Below are 23,058 nucleotides of genomic sequence, written 5' to 3'. Positions count from 1 at the left end.
CTCAGGATTTGATCTTAGGTTCACTGTTGCTTATTTTGCAACTCTGTTTTTGGTTTATTTAACTTCTTCCTTTCATTTTAAGTTATATCTTCAGCAAGTTATTCCAGTTTATTTTTCTGCCTTGAACTTTGAGTGTGTGTGTGTGTGTTGAATTCATTTGTTGAATGAAAGTTTTAGAACATATTTAAATAATGTTTCACTCATCTAAAAGTAGAATGCTTTGAATAATGTTATTAGCAATTTACGCTGCTTTTAATCTCCTAGATCCAAAATTCAAAAGTAGTATTATTAATATTGACAAAAAATGGTGCTACCAACTTGAACTTGAAAGAATTCAATAATTTACTTGAGAAGTCCAGCAGAGAAATCCATTATTTTCCTGGATCAAAATATCTTGAAAATATATGTTTCTACTCTACTCATACCCTTCATTTTTATTATTATGCATGTTAAATGAATTTGTAATCACCATATTATTTTATAGCTTGCAAGTTCCCAGATTTTTTTAAATGAGCGTGTCTTTTTAGAGTAGCAAAACATTTGGATTTTTTAAAACATTAGGGTTGGCTCTGACTCTGAAGGCTGACAGGACTCCTGACATCATGCTACTGACTGGAAAATATATTTTACCCAGAATTCTTCCTCCTCTTAAGAGTAAAAATTTCAACCTCATAATCACCTTCAAGCTTAACTGGTATTGAAACAAATCCTGCTATGCCAGTATGATTCTGAGTAGGAAGTAACAGTTTATTTAAAGAAGTATAGATTTCTGAGGTAAAAAAAATGTTTTTTCCCTTTCAACAGGCACTTTGCTGGCATTAAAACTTCTTAAATGGTAAAATAGACAGTTTTAAAAATTTCAGTAGGCTGTGGGGAAATTATTCCTTCTTGAGTCAGCCATTTGGAATTACCGTATATTCCTGCAAAGTCAAAAAAAGTTAGGAAAAACTTTGAATTAATGATATTTTGGAGTGACACGCTATTTTTATCTATTCATTCTGGTTGCTGTAGCAAGAAAGAAAGGAAGGGAAACAAATTTGGTATATTACGTATAATTTGTTTTATTTCTACATAGTATGAGAAGGGGCATACAAAATACAGGTAGTCCTCAAGTTACAACCACAACTGTTGCTAAGTAAGATATTAAGATAATAAGATATTAAGGAAATCTAGATTTTCCTTTGACTTTGCTTGTCAGTGTCAAGGTTACAAAAGATGATCACATGATCCTGGGACACTGCAACCATCATAAATATGAACCAGTTGCCAAACATCCAAATTTGGATCACATGACTATGGGGATGCTGCAGTGGTCTAAGTGTGAAAAACAGACATAAGTCACTTTTTTCAGTGCTGTTGTAACTTCGAATAGTCGCTAAATGAACTATTGTAAGTCAAGGACTACCCGTATTACTACAGATCCCCAGGTCTGGAGATTCTATCAAGATTTCACAAGGCAATTGGCCACGTGCTATTTGAAAGGGGCCCTTCTTTCAGTGTTACTCACTCTCACCAATTTTAAAATGGCTGAATGCTGACTGGGGGGATTCTGGGAACTGAAGTCCATCCATCTCTAAAGTTGCTGAGGTTGAGAAACACTGCAAGCTGGTATAAACATTGCCCAGAATTCTGCAAAATGAAATTCACACATCTGAGAGAGGTTGCAAAGATATAATCTAGAGATCGCTCTAGGTAGCATGGGCAACATTCATGTCTCTTTTAATCATCCTTTTTCTTTTTAACTATTTGAGCCACCCAGTCATTTTGCAATTAGGTGGCCTTCTAAGTCTAATATCAATAAAAATAAATAAACAAATAAACAATAAATAAACCAACAAACAAATAAACAAATAGGAAGGATCAGAAGAGATCTTTTTTAAAAAACTGAGCCCGCATAAGACTCAGGTTCCAGTTTGCATATTGGATAGAAAAGTTAGAATCTTAAAAGATAAGATGAAACATTGCTTTAAAAACAGAGCAAGGAGGAGAAAAATTAAAAATCAAAATGCTGGGTGTTTCACTGCAGCTGAATTTTGCACTTAGCTCAGCATGCTTATTGAGGGTTAGAAAAAGACAACCTTGAACTTTCCCTCCAATGGCACTTAGCTGTTAACCACAAGCATATTTCTCTATTTAGCTTATTAGCTCCTGCAGCCTAAGGTGAAGGGGGCACTGGCTGCTTTAAATTCTCCAATTCTCTCTCTCTTCCGCTCTTTCTCTCTCTCTGATTCTTTCTCCCTCTCTCCCCCCTTACTCCACCCACACACACTCACACTGAAATAGTCTGATGCAAACTTTTATGGCTTTAGGAATGGAAAAGGATGCTAAACAGTGAAGTGTTTCCCCAAGTGGAAGGAAGGAAGTCTCCCTCCTCCTTACATTCCACACAGAAGTCCAGGTTACTGTTTAAACTGACCCCAGGCTCCATGAGGTTAAAACCCTGGCATTACCCTTGGCACATGGCTGCTCTATCATCTTCATCAGGAACATCCCCGTGCTCACCCCATGCATTTTTGCCTGCCAACACAACACGTTTGTGCCGAATGCTCACACAACAGTGTCCACCCTGGCCTTTTAGTAGCAATTAACCTTTCTTCCAGGGTTCCTTTGAAGCTCGCTGGTGTTTTTCCTGCAAAATAGGAATGAGGATTTATATGACTATTCTTTTTTTTAATGAAGGGAAATGTCTAAACTTCCCCATTCCCTAATCTGTTCCCCAACTTAGACATAGCAATTATATTATTCAGTTCCAAACAGGGACAATTTTATCATCTGGAATTCAGAACAATAATTGTGTGTGTACAGCTTCCCATACTGAGGTTTTTGTGGGGTTTGATTCATACAGAGATAAATTATGCTGGGTAAGGAAATTAAGGGTGCTTTCCTCCCAACATCTGTTTTCAAAAAGATAAGAAGATCAAGACACAAAATACCTTTAGCACCCATGAGGATTTGCCCCTTTTACAAAACATAGCAGGATGCTTTGAATAACAAAGAAAACTTCTAATTAACAGAGAGTTTGAAAGTACACTCTTGTCTGACCCTGTGGCACCTGGATTATTTGGAACATATTTAGAAATGAAGTTATAATCAAATTAAACATTGAGAATTATTGCCTGGGAAACACTCTTAGTGTTTCCTCATTATCCCCTGTAACTTGAACATCTTGTTTTAGCAAAAAGATAGCAATGAGATTTTTCACATAATTAAATAACTTATTTTTGTATATTGTCGACAGGGTGATTTATGTTCTCAAATCTTTTATCAGCTACTTTAATATTTAGTGATAAATGATGCCAGGCCCAGGGAAATCCATCCAGGAAACAATATGGAGTGTGGTGTGTGACATGTATCTAGAAACCCAATCTTCTTCTTTGTATACTAATTATCCTGTAATTGCTTAAGACTGTACCAATAAAGGAGCATATCTGTAGCTCAGGGTTGAAATGAGGGGTCCTTGGTGCTTTCTGAGCTGGGATGAATTTATTTATTCATTAAATTTTTATTCTACCTTCATCATTTTATAAATGACTTAAGATTTTATAAGTAACTTGAGATGTGGAACATACATACTCCTTCCTCCTCCTATTTTCCCCACAACAACAACCCTATGAGGTACATTGGACTAAGAGAAAGTAACTGACCCAATGTCAACCAGCGGGCTTTCATGCCTAAGGAAGGACTAGAACTCCCACTCTCCTGCTTTCTAGGCCAACACCTTAACCACTACACCAAACACTCTAATTTCTGGTCCTAAATTCATTCCTTTTCAGTCAGAAAGCTTGAATATCCAGGTTCAGGGTCTGAACATGGTTGTGCATCTAACATGGATCTAACAAAGAACACAATCCAATCCAAGACAGTTGAAACTTCATTACTTCATCACTCCATCTATCTTTCAATATATAAGGAACACTTCAACTTCTCTGGATTAAGTTATAGTTTCTTTGTCTTTAACCGGTCTGTTACAGTTAATTCACTTCCAGTTGGATTAATGAATAATGGACTTTATACAGAGATCTATGTCTGTAGTTGGTGGGATGACTATTTTGGTCTAATTTTTTCCTTCTGGTCAACTGGCTTGTCTTTTGTTTCCCGAACCTCTTTTGGCTTTAAAAGGATGACATTTGGAGAAGTGTGTTCTGCTATTAGAGGACTACAAATCTACGCTCAGTTTCTGAAATCTTTTCATCAATAGGAGTGCAATTAGTGGGCAAGACAGAGAGGGTATTTTAATTGCAGTTCCCAGCTGAAAACTAGCTTGTCAAAACAGGTTTGTCTGAACCCCTTGACTATGCTTTAAAGAGTGCTACTAGCAGGCATTTTTTGCTAAAACATTTGCATATTTATTTATTTACACATGCTTTTCCTGCTATTTTTTAAAATTTGTCTTATAGTTATTTATGAGTTAGGTCATTACATGAATGTAAAACAAATAGCAACTCTATTATAAAATACTCTCTTAAACAGAATTATATGCTGGGAAGTATCAGCTTCCAAGAGATTTACATTACAGGGGAATTATATTGAATGAATTCCAAGTGTAAATTTTTCAGGCTATGTATTGTCAAATGCTGTGCTATGGTGGGATTTGATTCTCTTTATTGCATCTGCTGCATATTCATCCTGAGAGTCGGCCAATCACAAATGTCCCATCTGAAACACTGACACTAATAATTGGCTAACTCTCAGGAATGGAATGCTTTCTGTTAACACAGGAATGGCCAAGATGTGGCCTTTCTAATTTTGTTGGATTATAAATGTTCTTATCCATCACCATTGGCTATGCCAACTCTGTTGATTGATAATGGGACTCAGTAATATTTTGAGACCCACACATACCTACGTAAAAATAATTACGAACAATTATATAAACAAAACATTGGGGTATTATACAATCTAGGGGGGTAACACTAAAATCACTTTTCCAGTTCATCTTGTCATCTTGCTCTTGATGTTTTGAATCCTTTTCAGGTGAATGTTTCTATCAGAGTTTCCCTGAAATTCCAGTAGAAGAAACTCCTGAAAATGAGGGAGAGCCAAGCACTTTGTCACTCAGTGTCTGTGAACGGTCTTCTCCAGCAACATCAAGTGAAGCCTTCACACCAAAGGAGGGATCTCCTTATAAAGCTCCAATATATATTCCTGATGATATCCCAATTCCATCAGAGTTTGAGCTTCGAGAGTCAAATATACCTGGAGCCGGATTAGGGATATGGACAAAACAGAAGATTGAAGTAGGTGAAAGATTTGGACCATATGTAGGAGAACATCACCAAAGTCTTAAAGACACCAATAATGGATGGGAGGTAGGAAAATATCTGTCATTATAGTTTATTATCAGTTAACTATCTGTTATTAATGTTATTTTTACTATTTATTCTATTTCTCTTCTGCCTGCCTTACCAGAGGAAACTCTGTTTACTTTGAATCAAACAGCAGAATTCTCTACTGATAAATACAACCTTTTGGAAAAGAAAAAACAACTTCTGGGTTACAGATTCAAATATCTCTGTTGGACTGAATATCAGAATACAGGGAAAAGTGATTACTACATAATTTGCTTTGACGAATTCTTCTTCTTCTTCTTCTTCTTCTTCTTCTTCTTCTTCTTCTTCTTCTTCTTCTTCTTCTTCTTCTTCTTCTTCTTCTTCTTCTTCTTCTTCTTCTTCTTCTTCTTCTTCTTCTTCTTCTTCTTCTTCTTCTTCTCTGATTTCTGCTGGTGATGTTTTGAATTTTTCACAGGAAAGGAATGAGTTGTTATTTGAAAATTTTAATTAAACGAGTGAAGATTTTGGTAATGTAATTTATAGAATGTGGTCAACTAAATATTTTTGAAAAGTCTTTTTTTTTAAAGTGAATATGATGGGGAAAATATTCCCCAAAATATAATAGTAAGCTTATCCACAGCTCACAAGGAGAAAATATATAGATTCCTTTACTTTCAAGAATTATTCAGAATCTTTTAGCATGACAGAATAGTTACCCCTGCTATATTTCCTCAGGGTTGGCGATCTTTTCTAGCAACTATGAACAGCAACAAAAGTATTATACTATTTTCTGACCATAGTATTTTGTGAAAGAAAAGCCATCCATTAAAATGACATCCTTGTCCTTATGCAAATAAAGATTTAGTAATCCTTTCTTCCTGGTCCAATGGCTTGTCAAGCTACAACAGCATACCCTGAGTTGATTCATCTTTTCTCCATATCATGAATTGTCCCCAGCTACCATCATGCCAGGTCTTCAAATGTAACTACCAGGCTTACGTTTCGCTTTTGATAACAGACAATCTATTTTCTTTATATACTGAGAAACATTTAAGAGCCTCAAAAGAGCCTCACAAAAGCTCTCTTTAAGCACCCAGAGGTACTGGGATGGTCAGCCTGGGAAGGAAGGAAGGAAGGCTTCCTTAAGTATTTTTCTATATCTAATTGTTGCTGCTGATAAAACAGTGAAGCCTCTTACCCATCAGGGCCATCCATTAATTCCTCTGAGTCACTTTTAAAATAGAGTTGTAAAAGAGAGAAAACTATTCTTAAACCTCTCCCCTCCCACCTCTTTTGTATTTGCAGAAAAGCCACAAGGTGGCTCTTTATCACTTTATTTTTTGTGCTTCAATGAGAGTCAGGAAGGTCATGACTTCTCAAGCATATCACCTCTTAGTTCACAAGGAGTGTTTCATATGAACTGGTTGATTTCCTGGAGGCAAAGCATAAGGTTGATGGGACGAGAGATATGAGCCTCTGAGGTAAAAATGAGATACTGAAACTAATTGAGATCCATGCTTGACATATACAGTACAAATGGTATAATCGTATTTGTAGTGCACATTACAGCAGGATCTAGAGTTTGCAGGAGAATGAGCCTTGTTTTACAAGTTGTAAATAGAGAGTAATATGTAGAATATTGATTATTTGAAGGATTATTCTTAAAACTGGTAGGTAATGAAAATAAAATGGTGTTTCGCCAAAATGTTGGTGGGGAAAAAGACAGCAATTTAAAAAATTGCAGGGGCTGTACACTGAAAATAATAAGCCACTATACCAAAGTTTTTACATAGGCCAATATTCTACCTACATAATAAACCAGTTGTGATTTTGGGTAGATTTGGCCAATCTGTATTTGCAAAAGCAAGGCAATGTACTTTTCTCGAAAGATTCAGCTATTTAAACTGGGTTATGGCTTAAAATAAAAAGTTGTGACATACTTATGCTCTGGTCATAATTAAAGTGCTGTGAAGGAACTTGAATGAAAAGCTATAAATCTGAATTTTATCTTAGTTCCTGAGTCCAAAGCCAAGCATCATCTAATCAGATATTGGTTGACTAAAGCACAAATCGAACAAAAGGTTATTGGACAAAGTCAGAGGTCAAGCTTTTTTGCAGTTTGTCATTATGGTTTAGTATTTTGCCAGCAAGCTAAATGTCCATTGAATCAAGCATGGGAAAAAGAGAGCTGTTTGTTTTCTAATCAAGAAATCAGATTGTAAACAAATGCCAGCTATTTTTTTAAAAATGAAAATAACTAATTATTCATAAATACAATTCCATTTCAAAACTCCATAACGTGGGAACAACCTTTTGGGAAATGCATAAACTGGCAGATAGTATTCATATAATTTGCCTAAATTTGTATACACATAGACATAAGGATTTGCTCAGTTTGTTGAAAATTTTGATTTCTTTCATTCTGTGGTTTCTCAGCCGTGTTTATGGATTCCTAGTTATCTCCAGTGGTTTAGGATTAACATGAGGATGTGACTGCTTGGGCTGGAAATTAGGAAAGTGGAAACAGAAGAAACATGGAGCCAAAAATGCTCTAGTAAAAGTGAAATATGTTTTAATAGAGACAATTGCATTTAATTATTTAATTAAATGATATGAATAAAATTTGATAATGTACCCAGGCTATTAAGATAGATATAGAGCATTTCTGCTAGAATATTTTTTTTACTTTGTTAATCTGTCTGAATGCATGCTTGGAAAAAAAATATAATTTGTGTTCTGTCAATTTGCTAATTCAGGAATAGCCAACTGGCATCCAGTTTGATCAGGCAGACTGACAGATAATGCACTATTCTTACTGCAGAAATCATATTCAGGAATATATGTTCTTTGGTTATTCATAGACCTTGATGACAAGGCCACAGAAATGTTAAGCACAGTTGGATTGCCTGCTAGGTGGTTACATCTGCTCAACAATCTAATAAGAACTGCTATAGTTTATAGAGAATAATAACTTTCAGTTTTTAAGTGAATCTTGCCATGGATGTCCACACGATTCCTTCCCTCCCCCACCTAAGCCAAGGATCAGAAATGAATTTAAATATTTACGGGTATCTGAATCTTTTAAAAAAATCTAATTCAGATATATTATAAAGTAGAACCCTAACCTTTGACTAATATAAATATTATTGCATCAAATATTTTCAAGTCCTAAGATTGTAGCTTGTCACCCAGTGTCCTGTCAACAGAGAAGCCTAGGCAATTGAGAATCCCAATTGGCTTCCCTTAATATCATATGTGTATTTTTGCAAATGCTACTTTGAAGCCTGTCACCTATTTATTAGAAATATTTCCATTATTTTGACTTTGGGATAATGGTATACCAATATTCAATATGTGTCTGAATATCTATTCAATCCACTAATGTATCACTTGTTTATTCTATGTATTTAACATCTAAAACAAGGGGCTTCACATTTGGCAAGTTTAAGACTTGTGGACTTCAACTCCCAGAATTCCTGAGCTAACATGACTGGAGGAGGAATTCTGGGAATTGAAGTCCACAAATCTTAAAGCGGTCAAGTTTGAAAGCCCCTGATCTAAAATATTACGCTTATTTATAACTTGCTAATGAAGTATGACTCAGAAACTGAACAAGTCAAAGATTTTATTATTAAATGGATGTTATCAAATGGACATAGAATGCAGACAGGAGAATTGTTATAGAACAATAGGAAAACTAATGGAAGATAAGTGTTACATTTATTGCAAATATTACACTAAGAGAAAATTGCTATACCATACCATACTAATACTATACTATACTATACTATACTATACTATACTATACTATACTATACTATACTATACTATAAAACAAATTAGCAAAATAGATAATTCATACTAAAAAAGAATGTGCTAAAAATACAAAAATACAATAATGTTTTGGTTTTTTTAATATAAAGGCAATTTTGTAACACTCAACAATTCTGGAAGATAATTCATCATAAAATGAATACATACAATACAGACTTCCTGCCCTCTGTTTTTATGTTATGCATTCATTACCTGTGGTGGCATAGTGGTTAGAATGCAGTATTGCATGCTGACTCTGCTCACTGCTAGGAGTTCAATCCCCATGGGGTCAAGGTTGACTCATCCTTCCAAGATCGATAAAATGAGGACCTAGATTGTTGGGAGCAATATGCCAATTGTGTAACCACTTAGAGAGTGCTGTAAAGCACTATGAAGTGATATATAAGTCTAAGTCTAAGCTATTGCTTTTAAATAGAATGCATTATAAATTGTATATTCTAAGTATAATTCTTACCATATTATCTACCTTTGCTAATTATTGAATATTGATTCAATTTTAATAATTGTTTTAAAATGCTGAACTGATACGAAGTCATTGTTATATACAGCACTTATCTAATGTTTCCTCTTTGTTCTTGGTTGTGCCTTCAAATGCCTCTTATAATAAAAGTCATGTATAAAGTGGTAACTGAATGCATAAAAATAAAGAATAGGATGGAACTTCCAAGAATAATTCATGCCTCTAGTGGGTATGATTAGACAAAATTGATCTTCTGTCACTTTAGTAAATGTGAGAATAGAATTACTTAGAATTATTATAGCATTTGGTGGAGGTGTAAATAATATATTTAATTTACTAATGAATATTGAGATTAGTACATCACATTAAAAATGAGTAAGGATGAATCATTTGAAACCACCAACTCAGATTGCTAGTGGCATTTATCATGTTTGCTATTCCTAATGAGAGTCTACTGAAAACTTAAACTTTGGCAGGAACTGGAATGAGAAAAAATTGTATGAAAGAATGGGATCTATCATCTGTTTGATGGCTTGTAACTTTCTTTCCTATCCTAATTATTATATATTACACTTGGATTGTAATATGTTTTGCCTTGCTACTAGTTTTGTAGACGAGGGCAAAACATTGATCCCTTCTCACAGCCAACCCTCAAATTATAAATTATAGTGATGTGTAAACAGCAGAAACAAAACATAATATGTATGTACACGTTCAAAGGCTAATTGAAACCCCCTGGGTCATACTGACATATTGAACTATGTTCCCTGATGTATGATTTAGATATTTTATTTTTCAGTGAAAGAGTGGGACTAAATATTTTGTCTCTGATTACACAGATTACAGGAAATATGGTACTCCTGATGGAATGGGAGGGCTAGTTTCTTACTGTCCTTCCAGCTAATCAAGCTCCCAAATATTCCTCCTTTCTCAGTACTTAAACACTGGTTTGGGGAGGGCTTGGCTAGAGTATAGAATTCGTGGAAAGCTTCCTTGTTGCCTTTGGAGAATTATGGAAGGAAGAGAAATTGAAGTTAAACTAAGAGAACCATTCCAGGAAAATGCACATTGTCTTTTCTGCTGCACACTAGGGCAGACTAAGCTGTTCTTGGAGAAGAGAGGCTCTGGAGGCCCCCAAACTCATTACATTCATGAAAACAAAACAAAGCAATGGTTGCTGAAGGGAAATGGCACTGAGCACCCTCATCATTTTCCCTTTCTCCTGCTTTGCATTTGCAACTCACAACTTGCTCTTCTCCCTTCCAGGGAGCTGCTCTTTTATTCCCACACCTTTTTCTCTTAGCTTTTGATATGCAGCAAGGCAATCCACAGTCACAGCTAGAATTTTCCTTTCTCAAAAAAATCCTGAGGGAAATGGGGAATGAAGGCATTTCAGGGAGTGGTACACACAAAACGTCTTTCCCAGTTCCCTCCCCTTGGCATTAGTAATGGAGAAGAGAAAGACGTTTTCTATCGTGGCCTTAGAGGTTGGCAGGCAAGATGCAGACTGAGATAGGCAGCCATTTCTCCTTTCCTTGGGTTCTCGTTTCATTCCATCTTCATGCTTCTCATGCTGTGTTGTTTCAAGATGTGAAGCAAGATTGGAGTTGTTAGAAAAGCAGGGAGGCAGATAATTGAAGATAGAATGAGTCCAATGGCCTATTAAGTCAGCATTCTCTTCCATATGGACAATATATATTCATCAAGGCTAGAACTTGTCATCCAAGAATTTATCTTCCTTCCCATTCAAATTGCAGGACAGTGTAAGACTCCTGTAGTAGACAGAATCCCATAGCTTCACCATATCCTGGATAAGATAGTATTTCCTTATATATGTTTTCCTCTATTCAGTTTCATTAGATGAACTAGAACCACTGGTGCAGTGGTTAGAACGTAGTATTGAGGCTAATTCTGCAGACTGCCAGCAGTTCAATTCTCACCTGCTCAAGGTTGATTGAGCCTTCTATCCTTCTGAGGTCATAAAATGAGGACTCAGATTGCTGGGGGCAATATGCTAACTCCGTAAACTGCTTAGACTTAGAGAGTGCTGTAAAGCACTATGGAGCAGTATATAAGTGTAAGTGCTATTGTTGCTTTTGCTATTACAACAATATGATGGATAGCTGCAATACCTTTCACACTGAATTGTGAGAATTGTTATCTGTTCTACCAGATGCTGTTTTGTGGATAAATAACAGCAATGGATGGGGTTAAATTCCAGTTATAATCTGGTAAGGGGGGTGAGGTTAGTACAATTGTCATGCCTTTATGAATGATTTTGTTTTTAAGTGTGTAGCTAAGTTTAAGCCTATTTTTAAAGTGGATTCTCAAGGTAGCAGGAAAGAAAAAGATACAATCAATGAAAAGATGGCAGAAAATCTAATTTATTTTTCTTTTTTTAAAAAAGTTAATATTGTTTAGCTATCATTTAGGAAGATACAACATTTGAAAAGGAAGGAAGGAAGGAAGGAAGGAAGGAAGGAAGGAAGGAAGGAAGGAAGGAAGGAAGGAAGGAAGGAAGGAAGGAAGGAAGGAAGGAAGGAAAAACTAAATTAAAGAACAGTAACGCCAAGACATAATTTTTCCCATTAAATAAATGCATGATAAAAAAATTTATTATGAAATGACACATTGCAAGCCAGGATTCAAAGATGAGTTCCTTGCTTTAAGTACAGTAGATGCCATTAAGGAAAACAGTCAATATGTCACTAAGCCACAGCCTGTAAAATTAAATTGATTTGGTAAATGTAAGTAAGATAGATCTGTTTGCTTTCATCATCAATTTTGAGGGGGTGAACAGGTGATGTCACCAACCTGGGAGCGATAAAGATGCAAGACCATCTGGAATGGCTGGTGATGGATGGGCAACTGCTTTTGGATAGTGACAGTGCTGTGGCACTTTGTCACTTGGGATGCAGTACTTAATAACTTTTCAATACCATCATAATAAATTTCACTGCCTTATTAATATAGAAATAGTGAGTTATTACTGTGATGGCCATTGTAAATAACAGGAGATGCAGCTGTCAAAAGCTGATTGTTTGAGCATGTTTCCTTAAGCAACGTAGTTGACTTGGAATATTCAATGCCTGTCTGTACTAAGCAGAGTTTATTGCTCATGTCAAAAGAGGGGAAAAAAAGAAGGTGTTCATAATGATTATCAAGTTCTTTCTAAAATAAAATTTAAAGCATTTGTGGATTTTTCCCCCAAGATTGCTGCTAGCCCCTCTCAAACAATGCCTTTTAATATAAAATAATATCTGCAAGAACATATGGTAATGATAAAGTCATCCCCTAAGTGAAAAAGAATCTTTGGGAGGTTACAATATTAGTTCAGCTCTCAAAACAATAAGAAAAAGAATAAATACTCTGGCTACCTTTGATTAAAGTAACAACAACAAAACCCACAATTTGTATCTAAATAAGAAAGAAGGTGGGAAATGAATTAGTGTGGTTATTAGCATTTATAAACAAAGAAATATGAAAAAGTATATATAACCGTGCCTCATAAAATGGTGAGCAAGAAAGACCATGTGTTTGATGAAAGCCCTGCACTGCTCTGTGACATGGACATCAGCCTGACACCTTAAAAGAAACAAAATGTATAGATAGATGGAAAGGGAAGATGAATGATTCAGATCAATCATTTGGTGCTATTCAGCTTGTTATGCTATTGTTCTCTAGGAAGATAATTAAATCAGTGCTGTTTTCTTATTTTTGAAAGGGTGGCACAAACTTGTAGAATATCAAAAGCACCTCAAAGATAATATTCTTTTCCCTTCCTTTCTTTTTTTTAAATAGCACACTGACTTTGCTTTTCAGATGTGGGCTTTGTGAACCTTTAATTAAATGTCTTTTCTTTGGATTTCTGTAACCGTGAAAAGAGAGTCCGCAGTCTATTAACAGGCAATAAAGTTCAGGAAGACTACCACTAGCTCCTTAGGTCAGAGGTGAAAACTGAATGCAAAATGAAACAAAGGTGTGTTTTGATGGCTCAACAAACAGTGAAGAGACAGTGCGCAAATACGTACTGGGAAAGTGTGACATTCTTTAGGAGAGGCAAATCTGGACCTCTCGTTTAGTCAGTTAGCAATGGCTCACTAACGGTGGCTTTGGTCATTACTTTTTTCAGCTGGAGTTTGGCCTTGGCATTTTGGTTCCATAGAAAGCTCTGAAGAATTGGTATTGTTTTCCTTTGCTGCAGCAACTCCTGTGCACTATACATTGTAGCACATGGACCTTTGTGATGCCATCTATCACAGGACTGTCAAACATGTGGCCCGCAAGCTGGCTGCATGACACGATGGCCACGCCCATGCCTGGTTTAGCAAAGGGGGGAAGGTCATGATACGTCACATGACCCCACTGTGACCCTGCAATTTTGACACCCCTGATCAAGCACAATGTCCTATAATTTTTCCATCTCACAACCAAATATAGGCTTTCCTGATGGAGTTCTCATAACCTCCATAGTATGGCAGTGGATAGATGTTTGTTAATTTAAAGTTGTAAGCTCCGTTTATAAGCACACCGTGTCTATTTTTGTGTGCAGTGATTAGCAGCAATATATTCAAGAACCTGGATGCTGATAAATTGACTCATGATGGTGTCATTGAGCAAAGGTCAACTTACATACTTCCATGCCAATTACTGATAAAATGGTATTAATTGTAGCAATAGCACTTAGACTTATATACCACTTAAGAGTGCTTTACAGTTCTGGTTTACAGAGTTAGTATCTGACCCCAACAATTTGGATCTTCATTTTACTCACCATGAAAGGATGGAAGGCAGAGTCAATCTTGAGCCTGGTGAGATGTGAACTGCCAAATTGTAGGCAGACAGTAGTCAGTAGAAGTAGTCTGCAGTGCTGCACTGTAACCACTGTGCCACCATGGCTCACTATAGCATTCATTTTTGTCATTTGCTCCCTTGTTCCTTGCAGATGCCCATGGTGATCCCAAAAATTTAAACAAGAAGTGGGTATCTTTGAGGCGGGAGAGGCTTAGGAGTGCCTCTTTCTTTGAAAACCATCTTTCTGGATGGTGTGAAGCAACAAAGGCATGGCCACCAAATATGACAGAAGTGGAGTTTTCAGTTCTTGTCAAATCATTTGTGTTTCTTTTACATAGATAATATGTGTTGCCTAAAGTAAATGTAGCATTATAGTTTTTTCATTATGTGTTAAAAATGTGTGTTAACTATTGAAATTTAGCACAGCATCTCTACTTGACGTCTGTGGAGATTCCCAGTCATCCAGGTCATGGTTGTCCCAAAGTGCTTTTTTCAAGAGGCAACTGCACTTGCAGTTTTTTCTTTGAAGATGTTTCACTTCTCATCCAAGAAGTGAAACTGAAGAAGCTTCTTGGATGAGAAGTGAAAAATCTTCAAACCATACCCCCACCAGAATGTCCAGTTGCCTCTTAAAAAAGCACCTTTAGGACATCTCTACTTGGCTTTTTTTGCTCTCAAAGAAAATTGCATTGGTCTTAGTGGGTGATTTCAGTGATGAATTTTTAGGGGACTTGGGAGCTATCTGCAAATTTCTCATCCCTGCTTTGAAAGTTCAGAAGCACGAAATGCAGCATTTGCCACTCATTAATGTTTTATTCCATCACATTCAGCTGAAAGGAGACCCTCTTGGCTGATGGTTGTGCCAAGGTTGTTCTTTTTATGTCGTTCCTGAGGGCTCTGCCATTGCCAGGCAAGTTTTTGAGACACATGTGAGGACAGCTGTGCTACCAAAACTTAAAGAGCCGGTTTGTGTGGGTTTTTGTTTTGCATGAGCCTGCTTGCACATCAATCCAATAGCTCTGAACCAATACACTACACATGAAATATCAACCACCATCATGGCAAGAATGGCAAAGCTTTTGTTCTGCTCATCATGGGGTCATTAGGTATGATGTCATGTGTTGGTGACTTGTGTGTTTTTATTGGCTGTGCTTGTTGGAAGCTGAAGGTTGGCTTTGAAGGTTGAAATTGAGAATTATGTGAACAGGAGATGCTGCTACTGTTGTACAGCTCAGATCACAATCACATCACTGCAGAGACGATGTGACAACCACAGGTTCAAGGGCCAGTCATCAATGTCATGACACTGAATGGTTGGACTACCTGCATCTATTTGCTGATGGCCAGCTTTATCATTGTTTAAGGCTAAGACATTTTTCCTTAAGTCCTCACATGGCAAGAATTTATAACAAAACATAATGATTTGCAGAGCCATCAAAATTAAACAATAATGTTGAGTCATTAATGAGTAGATTAAAACTCAAATGCACTGACTGTGATTTTGCATGGCAGAGATCTGGCTAAAAATGCTGAAATAGTCTTTCTTCCCTTCAGTCTTGCTGATGCTTACTGTTCCCCTGTGTTCCAACAGTGTCTGAGAATTACAAAAAAAGTGATGCAATCGATTTAAGTTTATCATTTCTGAGCAGCAGAGAAAAGCTTAGCATGATCCAGATTCTCTTTGGTTTCCTCCCATTCTTGCAGAGAGCAGAGGTATTCACATTTCTTTGTCTAACAGTTTTATAATGCCTTAAGAGATTAACAGTGAGCATGAATGAGGGCTTGAGGATTAGACAACAAGAAGAAAGCTGCCAGCCAGTACCTTGTCTTCAGAATTTAAGGGTTTTTTTTTCCAGCATTGCTGACTATAGAAATGAAGAAATGATAATAGGAACCAGAGTTCCAAAAGTGTTTAGTGATTCAAAAAAATTCAGAAGACATGTCAGAATTGACAGGATACTAAAACTTTGTATGGTAGGAGTCTTCTTTCTTTCTTTCTCCTTCCTTCCTTCCTTCCTTCCTTCCTTCCTTCCTTCCTTCCTTCCTTCCTTCCTTCCTTCCTTCCTTCCTTCCTTCCTTCCTGTTGGCATAAAGTCTTCCTTCCTTCCTTCCTTCCTTCCTTCCTTCCTTCCTTCCTTCCTTCCTTCCTTCCTTCCTTCCTTCCTTCCTTCCTTCCTTCCTGTTGTCATAAGGTTCTTTCTTTCTTTCTTTCTTTCTTTCTTTCTTTCTTTCTTTCTTTCTTTCTTTCTTTCTTTCTTTCTTTCTTTCTTTCTTTCTTTCTCCCTCCCTCCCTCCCTCCCTCCCTCCCTCCCTTCTCTCTCTCTCTCCCCTTCTCCCCCTCTCCCTCCCTCTCCCTCCCTCATAAGCCAAGCTTTTCACTCTGAGTGAATACAGATGTTATCACAGGATTCCAGATCAAGACTCAGTGAAATGTGACAAGCTGTCAGCAAAGTTACACTACGTTGAATTTGTTAGAATATCCCAATGCTTTCTATTCATGTTTTTTTTTTATATCTTTACCGCTTAGCCCAGTCCATCAGAGGTGGGAAAGAAGGGAGAAATAACATTTTGGAGTCATTTCTATTTTGTCACCGACTGTATGATCTTGAACACTTAACCTTGCATTTTCTCCATCTCGAGGGTGATGTGGCTATCAGTAATGTTTCTATGAGGGGAATCTAGTTCAAGGTTTCACAGTGTGACTGTTAACCAAATGCTGCGTCAGCCAACCTTTCAGAAAGTGAAATCTTTACTGGGATTTCCATATTAACATTTCTAAAACATGGGACATATTGGAGCCAGGTCTCAAAAAAAGGGAAAACTGGTTATAGTTAAGTGGAATGAAAAATGGCTTCTCCAAATTAGTTCAGCCTTTGATTCTGAAACACATGGGGGCTAATGCTAAATTTATTTCTTATAATAAAAATGGGAAATATTTTTTTTTTAAAAAACTAAAATTGCTTTTCCAGCCTCTTTTGACAAAAATTGTGCACTTTTAAAGGAGGCATAGTTCTTTTATAAATGTTATACATTTTATTATGCTTTCTTACCATAGGCTTGGCTTTAAGTCATTCTTTAGATAAGCATACTTTGTTTAATTAAGGTGCTTTATAAATATATTAGTACAACTATTACTCAAACCATTAAGATTCCATATACTTTTCTTTTGTATATTATTGAAGCAATTATCTATAGCTTTTGCTGTTTTGTTTTATATAAAGACAGTTCTGTCTCTATTAATAGCACATCTGGTCAATTAGGACCAGAGAAAAAACTAAAATGAAGAAAAGGGGAAACCCAAATTAAAGTAACATTTATGCTAAAGATAAAATTGTAATTAGATAATAATTAGACTCAGACCAATTGTTGCCATAAAGTTTTAGAGAAATCAGGGAAACATTTGGAATAATTTTCTTGCTTTTTATATTGTATGGACCTGCCAATAGACATTTAATTTATTATTTATTAATTTAATTTTAATATATTTTAGGGCTTTTCCCATTGAGAAAAATCTGGACAAACAATATACAACTGCTTATAACTTTAAATTGCTGGTTAATTCTTAGAAGAAGAATACTGGGTAATTTTTTCCAAGTAAATATGCATCATCATAATGTTGTCTGAAAAAGATAATTTTATTGGACAATGTTATATTTAAAATAACTGCAAAATAATTATGGTTTTATTGATAAAAGTGAAATTTTAAATGGATTACTTTTCTAAAAAAGTTACATAACAAAAAAGTGAGATGAATAGCTTTGACTTTGAAGCTCATGAATGAAATTGCACATTTGCTTTGAAAATAATTACAAATTAGGCACAGGAATCCCTCACTGTCTATATTTCTTTTGCTATTATTGTTAAACTGAAATTTAATAAGATAACTCTTCGTAATGACACAGGCTCATACATTTCCCTGATACACTGTGTTTCAGTTAGTTTATTTTCTGTTAAATAATGTCAGCTAATGTCTCTTTGCATTTCTAATGTTCATGATTTAGAATCTATTTAAGCCTTCTTGGGAATATATGTTTTTATATTATTGCTATCCATATATTAAACTACATTAATTCACTTCTGTGAACCAAGAAACACAAGAAGCATTTGTTTAAGTCCAATTTAGGTTTGCTGCCAAGCCTATTATAGAACAATATAGTATGTTCTTTAAAAAAGAGGCAATGTAAGTAATCTAAGCAAATAAAAATAATGCATTATTATTGATTTGTTTTACCAAAAGGCTGGAGCTAAACAATGACTGAAATTATGCTCACGACAAAATGATTTAAAATATGTTTAGTTGCTTGTCGCACTCATTCTAAAGTTTTGTATTTCATCTGTCTGCTCAGATCTATTGTGATCTCTTAAGTGGCTTCCTACCCACCCCCCCTCACTCCCCCGCAAACTGAACACTAGAAATGCAAAGAGAACTTTTATCCTTTTAATTCAATCAGCATGGAAATGATTTTCTCATTTCAGACGCTTTTCTGTCCTCTCTTCATTGTGTCAATAAAATAGAGTTGTGCCAAGCTGTTCTAATCAGCTTAAAGTGCTAATTCATTGCATTGGGATGCAATCTCAGTCTGGCTACAGGTGGACACACTAAGGGGTGAGACTCCAGGGGAGTGTAATTATTTGACTCCTGTGTCTTGTTTGCAGAATTTCAAACTAGAATTAATGGCAAACCAGTGTCTGAACTTACAGATGGACTAGAAAGGCAATTCAAATGTGTGTGTGTATGTGTGTGTGTGTATATATATATATATATATATATATATATATATATATATATATATATATATATTTGTTTTCTTAAGTTTTCACGGGTACTTACATGTATGTTATTCAGCTTTGTTCGGGTATTTTCCCACGTCATTATAGTTGTGCTTTTAAAGTTGTAGCAACGTTTCGGCAGAATCTCATCTGCCATCATCAGGTTTCTATATTGTGTTCATCTGTGAGGCAGATTTTCACAGCCGTTTCAGTTTTAAATTTGGGGATAGCCTACTCTTGTGCCAGAATGGTTTTTTCTTCATCCTGATTGGTTGGGAGTCTTGGTCTGTGTTTATTGGTCTTGGAGTTTGCTGTGTTCTGCTTGATTGGTGTTTCTAATATCTTCGGTCTGTTTTGTGGCTTTTTGTGTGTCTTGATTGGCTGGCAACATTGTGTTCCTGTATTGGAGGTTTTTAGTGCAGCTTGGCTCTGAGTGAATGGGTGGCTATCATTTGTTAGGAAGCGAGGTTTCATCTGGGTGCCAGGTTGGGGTGTGTTTGAGCTGGAGGTATCAGGGGGGGGGGTCTGTTTGTGCCCAGGTGTTTGCCTGGCTAGTGGTGTGGAGATTTTTTGGTTAGTGAGTGCAGGCTTCCAAATAATTGACAGTCTGGTGGAATCATCTCTTCTATTCATGCTTTCAGGTCTTTTTTCAATCTCTATGGCTTCTCTGATAATTCTGTGGCTGGGGTTTTCTATAGTGGCTAGGGCTTTGGTGCCATTGAAGTTGATGCTATGACCTGTGGCTTTCATGTGTTGGACTAGTGAGGAAGTGTGTTCCAGCTTTTTTTACTGCATTTTTGTGTTCATCAACACAAAGAATAAGTACCCACCTGGATGAACACAAAAATGCAGTAAAAAGTATATACAGCAATGTGTAACTAGTAAAGATACAGATGGCAGGATAGGGCTAACTGTGGGTAGGCTTGGAAGACAAGTAGATTTGGTTTGGTTGAGATTTGGATAAGAAATCGCAAGCATGCAATTTATTGAATAAACTGGAAAGTTGGGGGTGGGGAGTGGATTCCTAGAAGACAGAGGTTTTGGAAAAACAGAAAGACGCGGACATGCCCATGACCTCAACAAAATTTAGGCTTAATTGGAAGGGAAATTTAAAATGCTTTCAATATGAGATTTCGAGAGATGTTGTTGACAGATTGTTTAGGACTACATTTAAAAAAAGATCTCCTGTACTGCTGACAAATTAAAGTAGATATAAGTGGCCAGAATCAATAGACTACTTTCTGTTGACATTATATTTGTTTCCTTCAGACTGAATGAAAACCAGCATTGTTTCAGTCCTGAAATATTTGGAAGGTTGTTTCATTTTTCCAAATTACAGCCATTTTTGGAAGACATTGGGGGAAGATTAATTCTAATCCATCTCTTCAAATGTGGGACAAGTTGACACTGAGATGAATAAGCACAACAACTAAGATAAAGAACACCGACCAGGAAATCATAGCAATTTTATTTTACTCTTCAATGGGTGGGATTTTTCTGCTATGAAAAGACTCCCAGCAGAGGGGAGGAAATTAGCTTCCTAATTAGGCAAAATCTAGTGGAAGAGAAAGTTTTTTTAAAAAGTCAATCCAAGCTAATGATAAGGGAGGAAATGGAGGAACTTTTCATGTTACTGACCTTATTAAGCCCAAGAAAAATGTGGTAACTCTTCAGAAGTTTTTATCTGGGAAAGGTTATCAATCAGTGATTATTTTGATTTCTACTTTGTCACACAAGAAATGAAAGTAAAGAAAAGAAATGACATTGGGGAAACTGCATGGGAGATATAGCTGATTTCTTAAAAATAAAGGAAAAAATTCAGTATACTATGACAATATTTCTTAACTTATTTGTTGGTTTACTTACTAAATAGACGTAATAAATGCCTGATTCCAACTGATTCTGGGCACTTTTTAACCTCAGCAACTTTAACATGTGTGGACTTCAAAATTGCAAAATCCTCCAGCTAGAGTATGTAATAGAAATATAGATAATACATTAAAAAAGCCCTACCACAAGAAATAATATGAACATTTTACAAGACTCATCTTGCCTTGAGTCTGGGAAAATAGCCAAAAGAATGTGCACCTTTTAAAATTTCAATAGAATTGGTGTCATACAAATGTCTGAGAGATTGGTTTTATGTTTTTTTTATCTGAATTACCATCAAACACACTATCAAAGAACCCAGCTTCCAGCAAAATACAAATAAGAATCCATATTTTTTGAGGACACACAGATACACTTGTCCACAAGCATTTAGTTAATAAGTAAAAATTAAAATATATGAAGAATAAAAATTGCACCCATATTGTTGCTAATACAGCATGGGGCTGAACCACGCTTACTGTTTTCAAATCACTTATGCCCTAATACAAATTAACAAAAGTATTCAAACTATGAATGAAAGCTAACAGGGCCTGAATCAGAGTCTACAACTATGGATACAGTTTTTTCTTAAGTCCCAAATCCCCAAACCACACCCAAATTATGAGAGGGAGAAATTGTTTGATTTGATTTGGCTCTTGCATGCAAACCGCTCAGAGACTTTCTCTAAGGTGGAATCCAGGAAACAATCCACTAAAATCCTAACTTTTCAGTTTACTTAATTAGAGACTGTCAACTCTACCCTTTTCTCTTTTTTTCAAGGGCTTTTTTTCCCATTTGGAGATAGGAGTCAAATCTCACCTACACTGTGCTATACTACAGTATATTTTCTCTCTGCATTCACATGTTCCAATAAGTTAGGAAATGGTTGGTTTGGCTGTGTTACAGTGTGGCAAAGGAACCCAGGCATTATGCTTTGTAAGCCTTGGTTTCTGGCTAAGTGCCTGATGATAAACCAACAAAAAATGGTTTATTTTACAACCCATAGATGTAAAATTGTGGCTTAATGTGATGTGATTGTTTGAGCGTTAAGATGAAAAAAGAAAAAAACCTGACCAGTGCAATTCTATGTTGTGTGTGTGCAAAGAGATGTTGTATATCTCTGTAGTCTCCTTTGTTAAATATCCAGGACATAGTGTGGCAAAGAATATTCTGAAACCAGTTCTTTGCCTAATTTAAATATTTATTTGGACTAGGCAATGAAATAAATGGAAATCATTTTTGGGTTTGTGTCACTGAGGCTTCTTAAGATCAGAAAGGACAGGAAGGGATACAATGAATCTGACTATTGTGTCATGAAAATAGTTGGTCAAATCCTTGTTGGGACCATTTCTTAGGGATTGCTAAAATATATCCCGAATTTAATATTTATGAAGATCTATAAGGCTCTCTTTATCTATTTAGATTTATCTAAGCTATGTAGAACTGGGATTGATTATGCAGATAAATTCTATCAACATTTAGGTGAAATAATAGAATCAGGTAAGAGTTGTGACCCCTAAAATCTAGATGATAATGAGAGATTGAAATATGTACATGAAGTAAAGCTCAATTTAGTAGATTCTTTGTAGAATTAAGTATTAAATCCAAATGTCTGCTAAATCCAAATGTAAATGATTTGTGGAGATAATTTATGTTTTTATGTCTTTTAGAACAATTGAAATATTTTCCAAGATTGTTGTAAATGGAATGGAAGTGATATAAAAAAGCAATATTGTGAACAGTAAAAATTGGCACAAGGGATATAAATTGATGTAAACAACATGTAAACACCAACGACTTCATTCTATAAATTACTCAGATTACATAAATAACATCAATTGTCTGGAATGACTTTAGGATCAACTGGCCTATTATTTCAGTGGGTTAAATCTGACCACAAATTTACATTATATTACATCTAAGTCTGTTAAGTCTGTTAAATGAAGATCTGTTAAAGCAAAGTTTCACTATGAAAGTTGTGCTAATACAAACTGCATCAACATATTCAACATATTTCCCACACATTTAGAAAACTTTAAAATACATTTTTATAAAAAATAC

The 23,058-nt window shown here is 35.8% G+C and overlaps 1 protein-coding gene across 6 annotated transcripts in view; it reads left to right on the top strand.

The window, feature by feature from the left end:
• Positions 1–23,058, top strand: part of MECOM (MDS1 and EVI1 complex locus) — a 534,866-nt gene that overhangs the window by 240,308 nt on the left and 271,500 nt on the right. For all 6 annotated transcript variants that reach the window (XM_087933422.1, XM_087933420.1, XM_087933421.1 and 3 more), the window contains exon 2: positions 4,975–5,309. In XM_087933422.1, coding sequence (XP_087789548.1) covers positions 4,975–5,309 — 335 coding nt within the window. The remainder of the gene's footprint in view (positions 1–4,974; positions 5,310–23,058) is intronic.

This window comes from Pseudonaja textilis, chromosome 4 (genome assembly GCF_049901715.1).
Source record: "Pseudonaja textilis isolate UNSWEBS1 chromosome 4, rPseTex1.2, whole genome shotgun sequence".
Lineage (NCBI taxonomy): Eukaryota > Metazoa > Chordata > Lepidosauria > Squamata > Elapidae > Pseudonaja > Pseudonaja textilis.
This window is presented reverse-complemented; position numbering and strand designations above follow the sequence as displayed.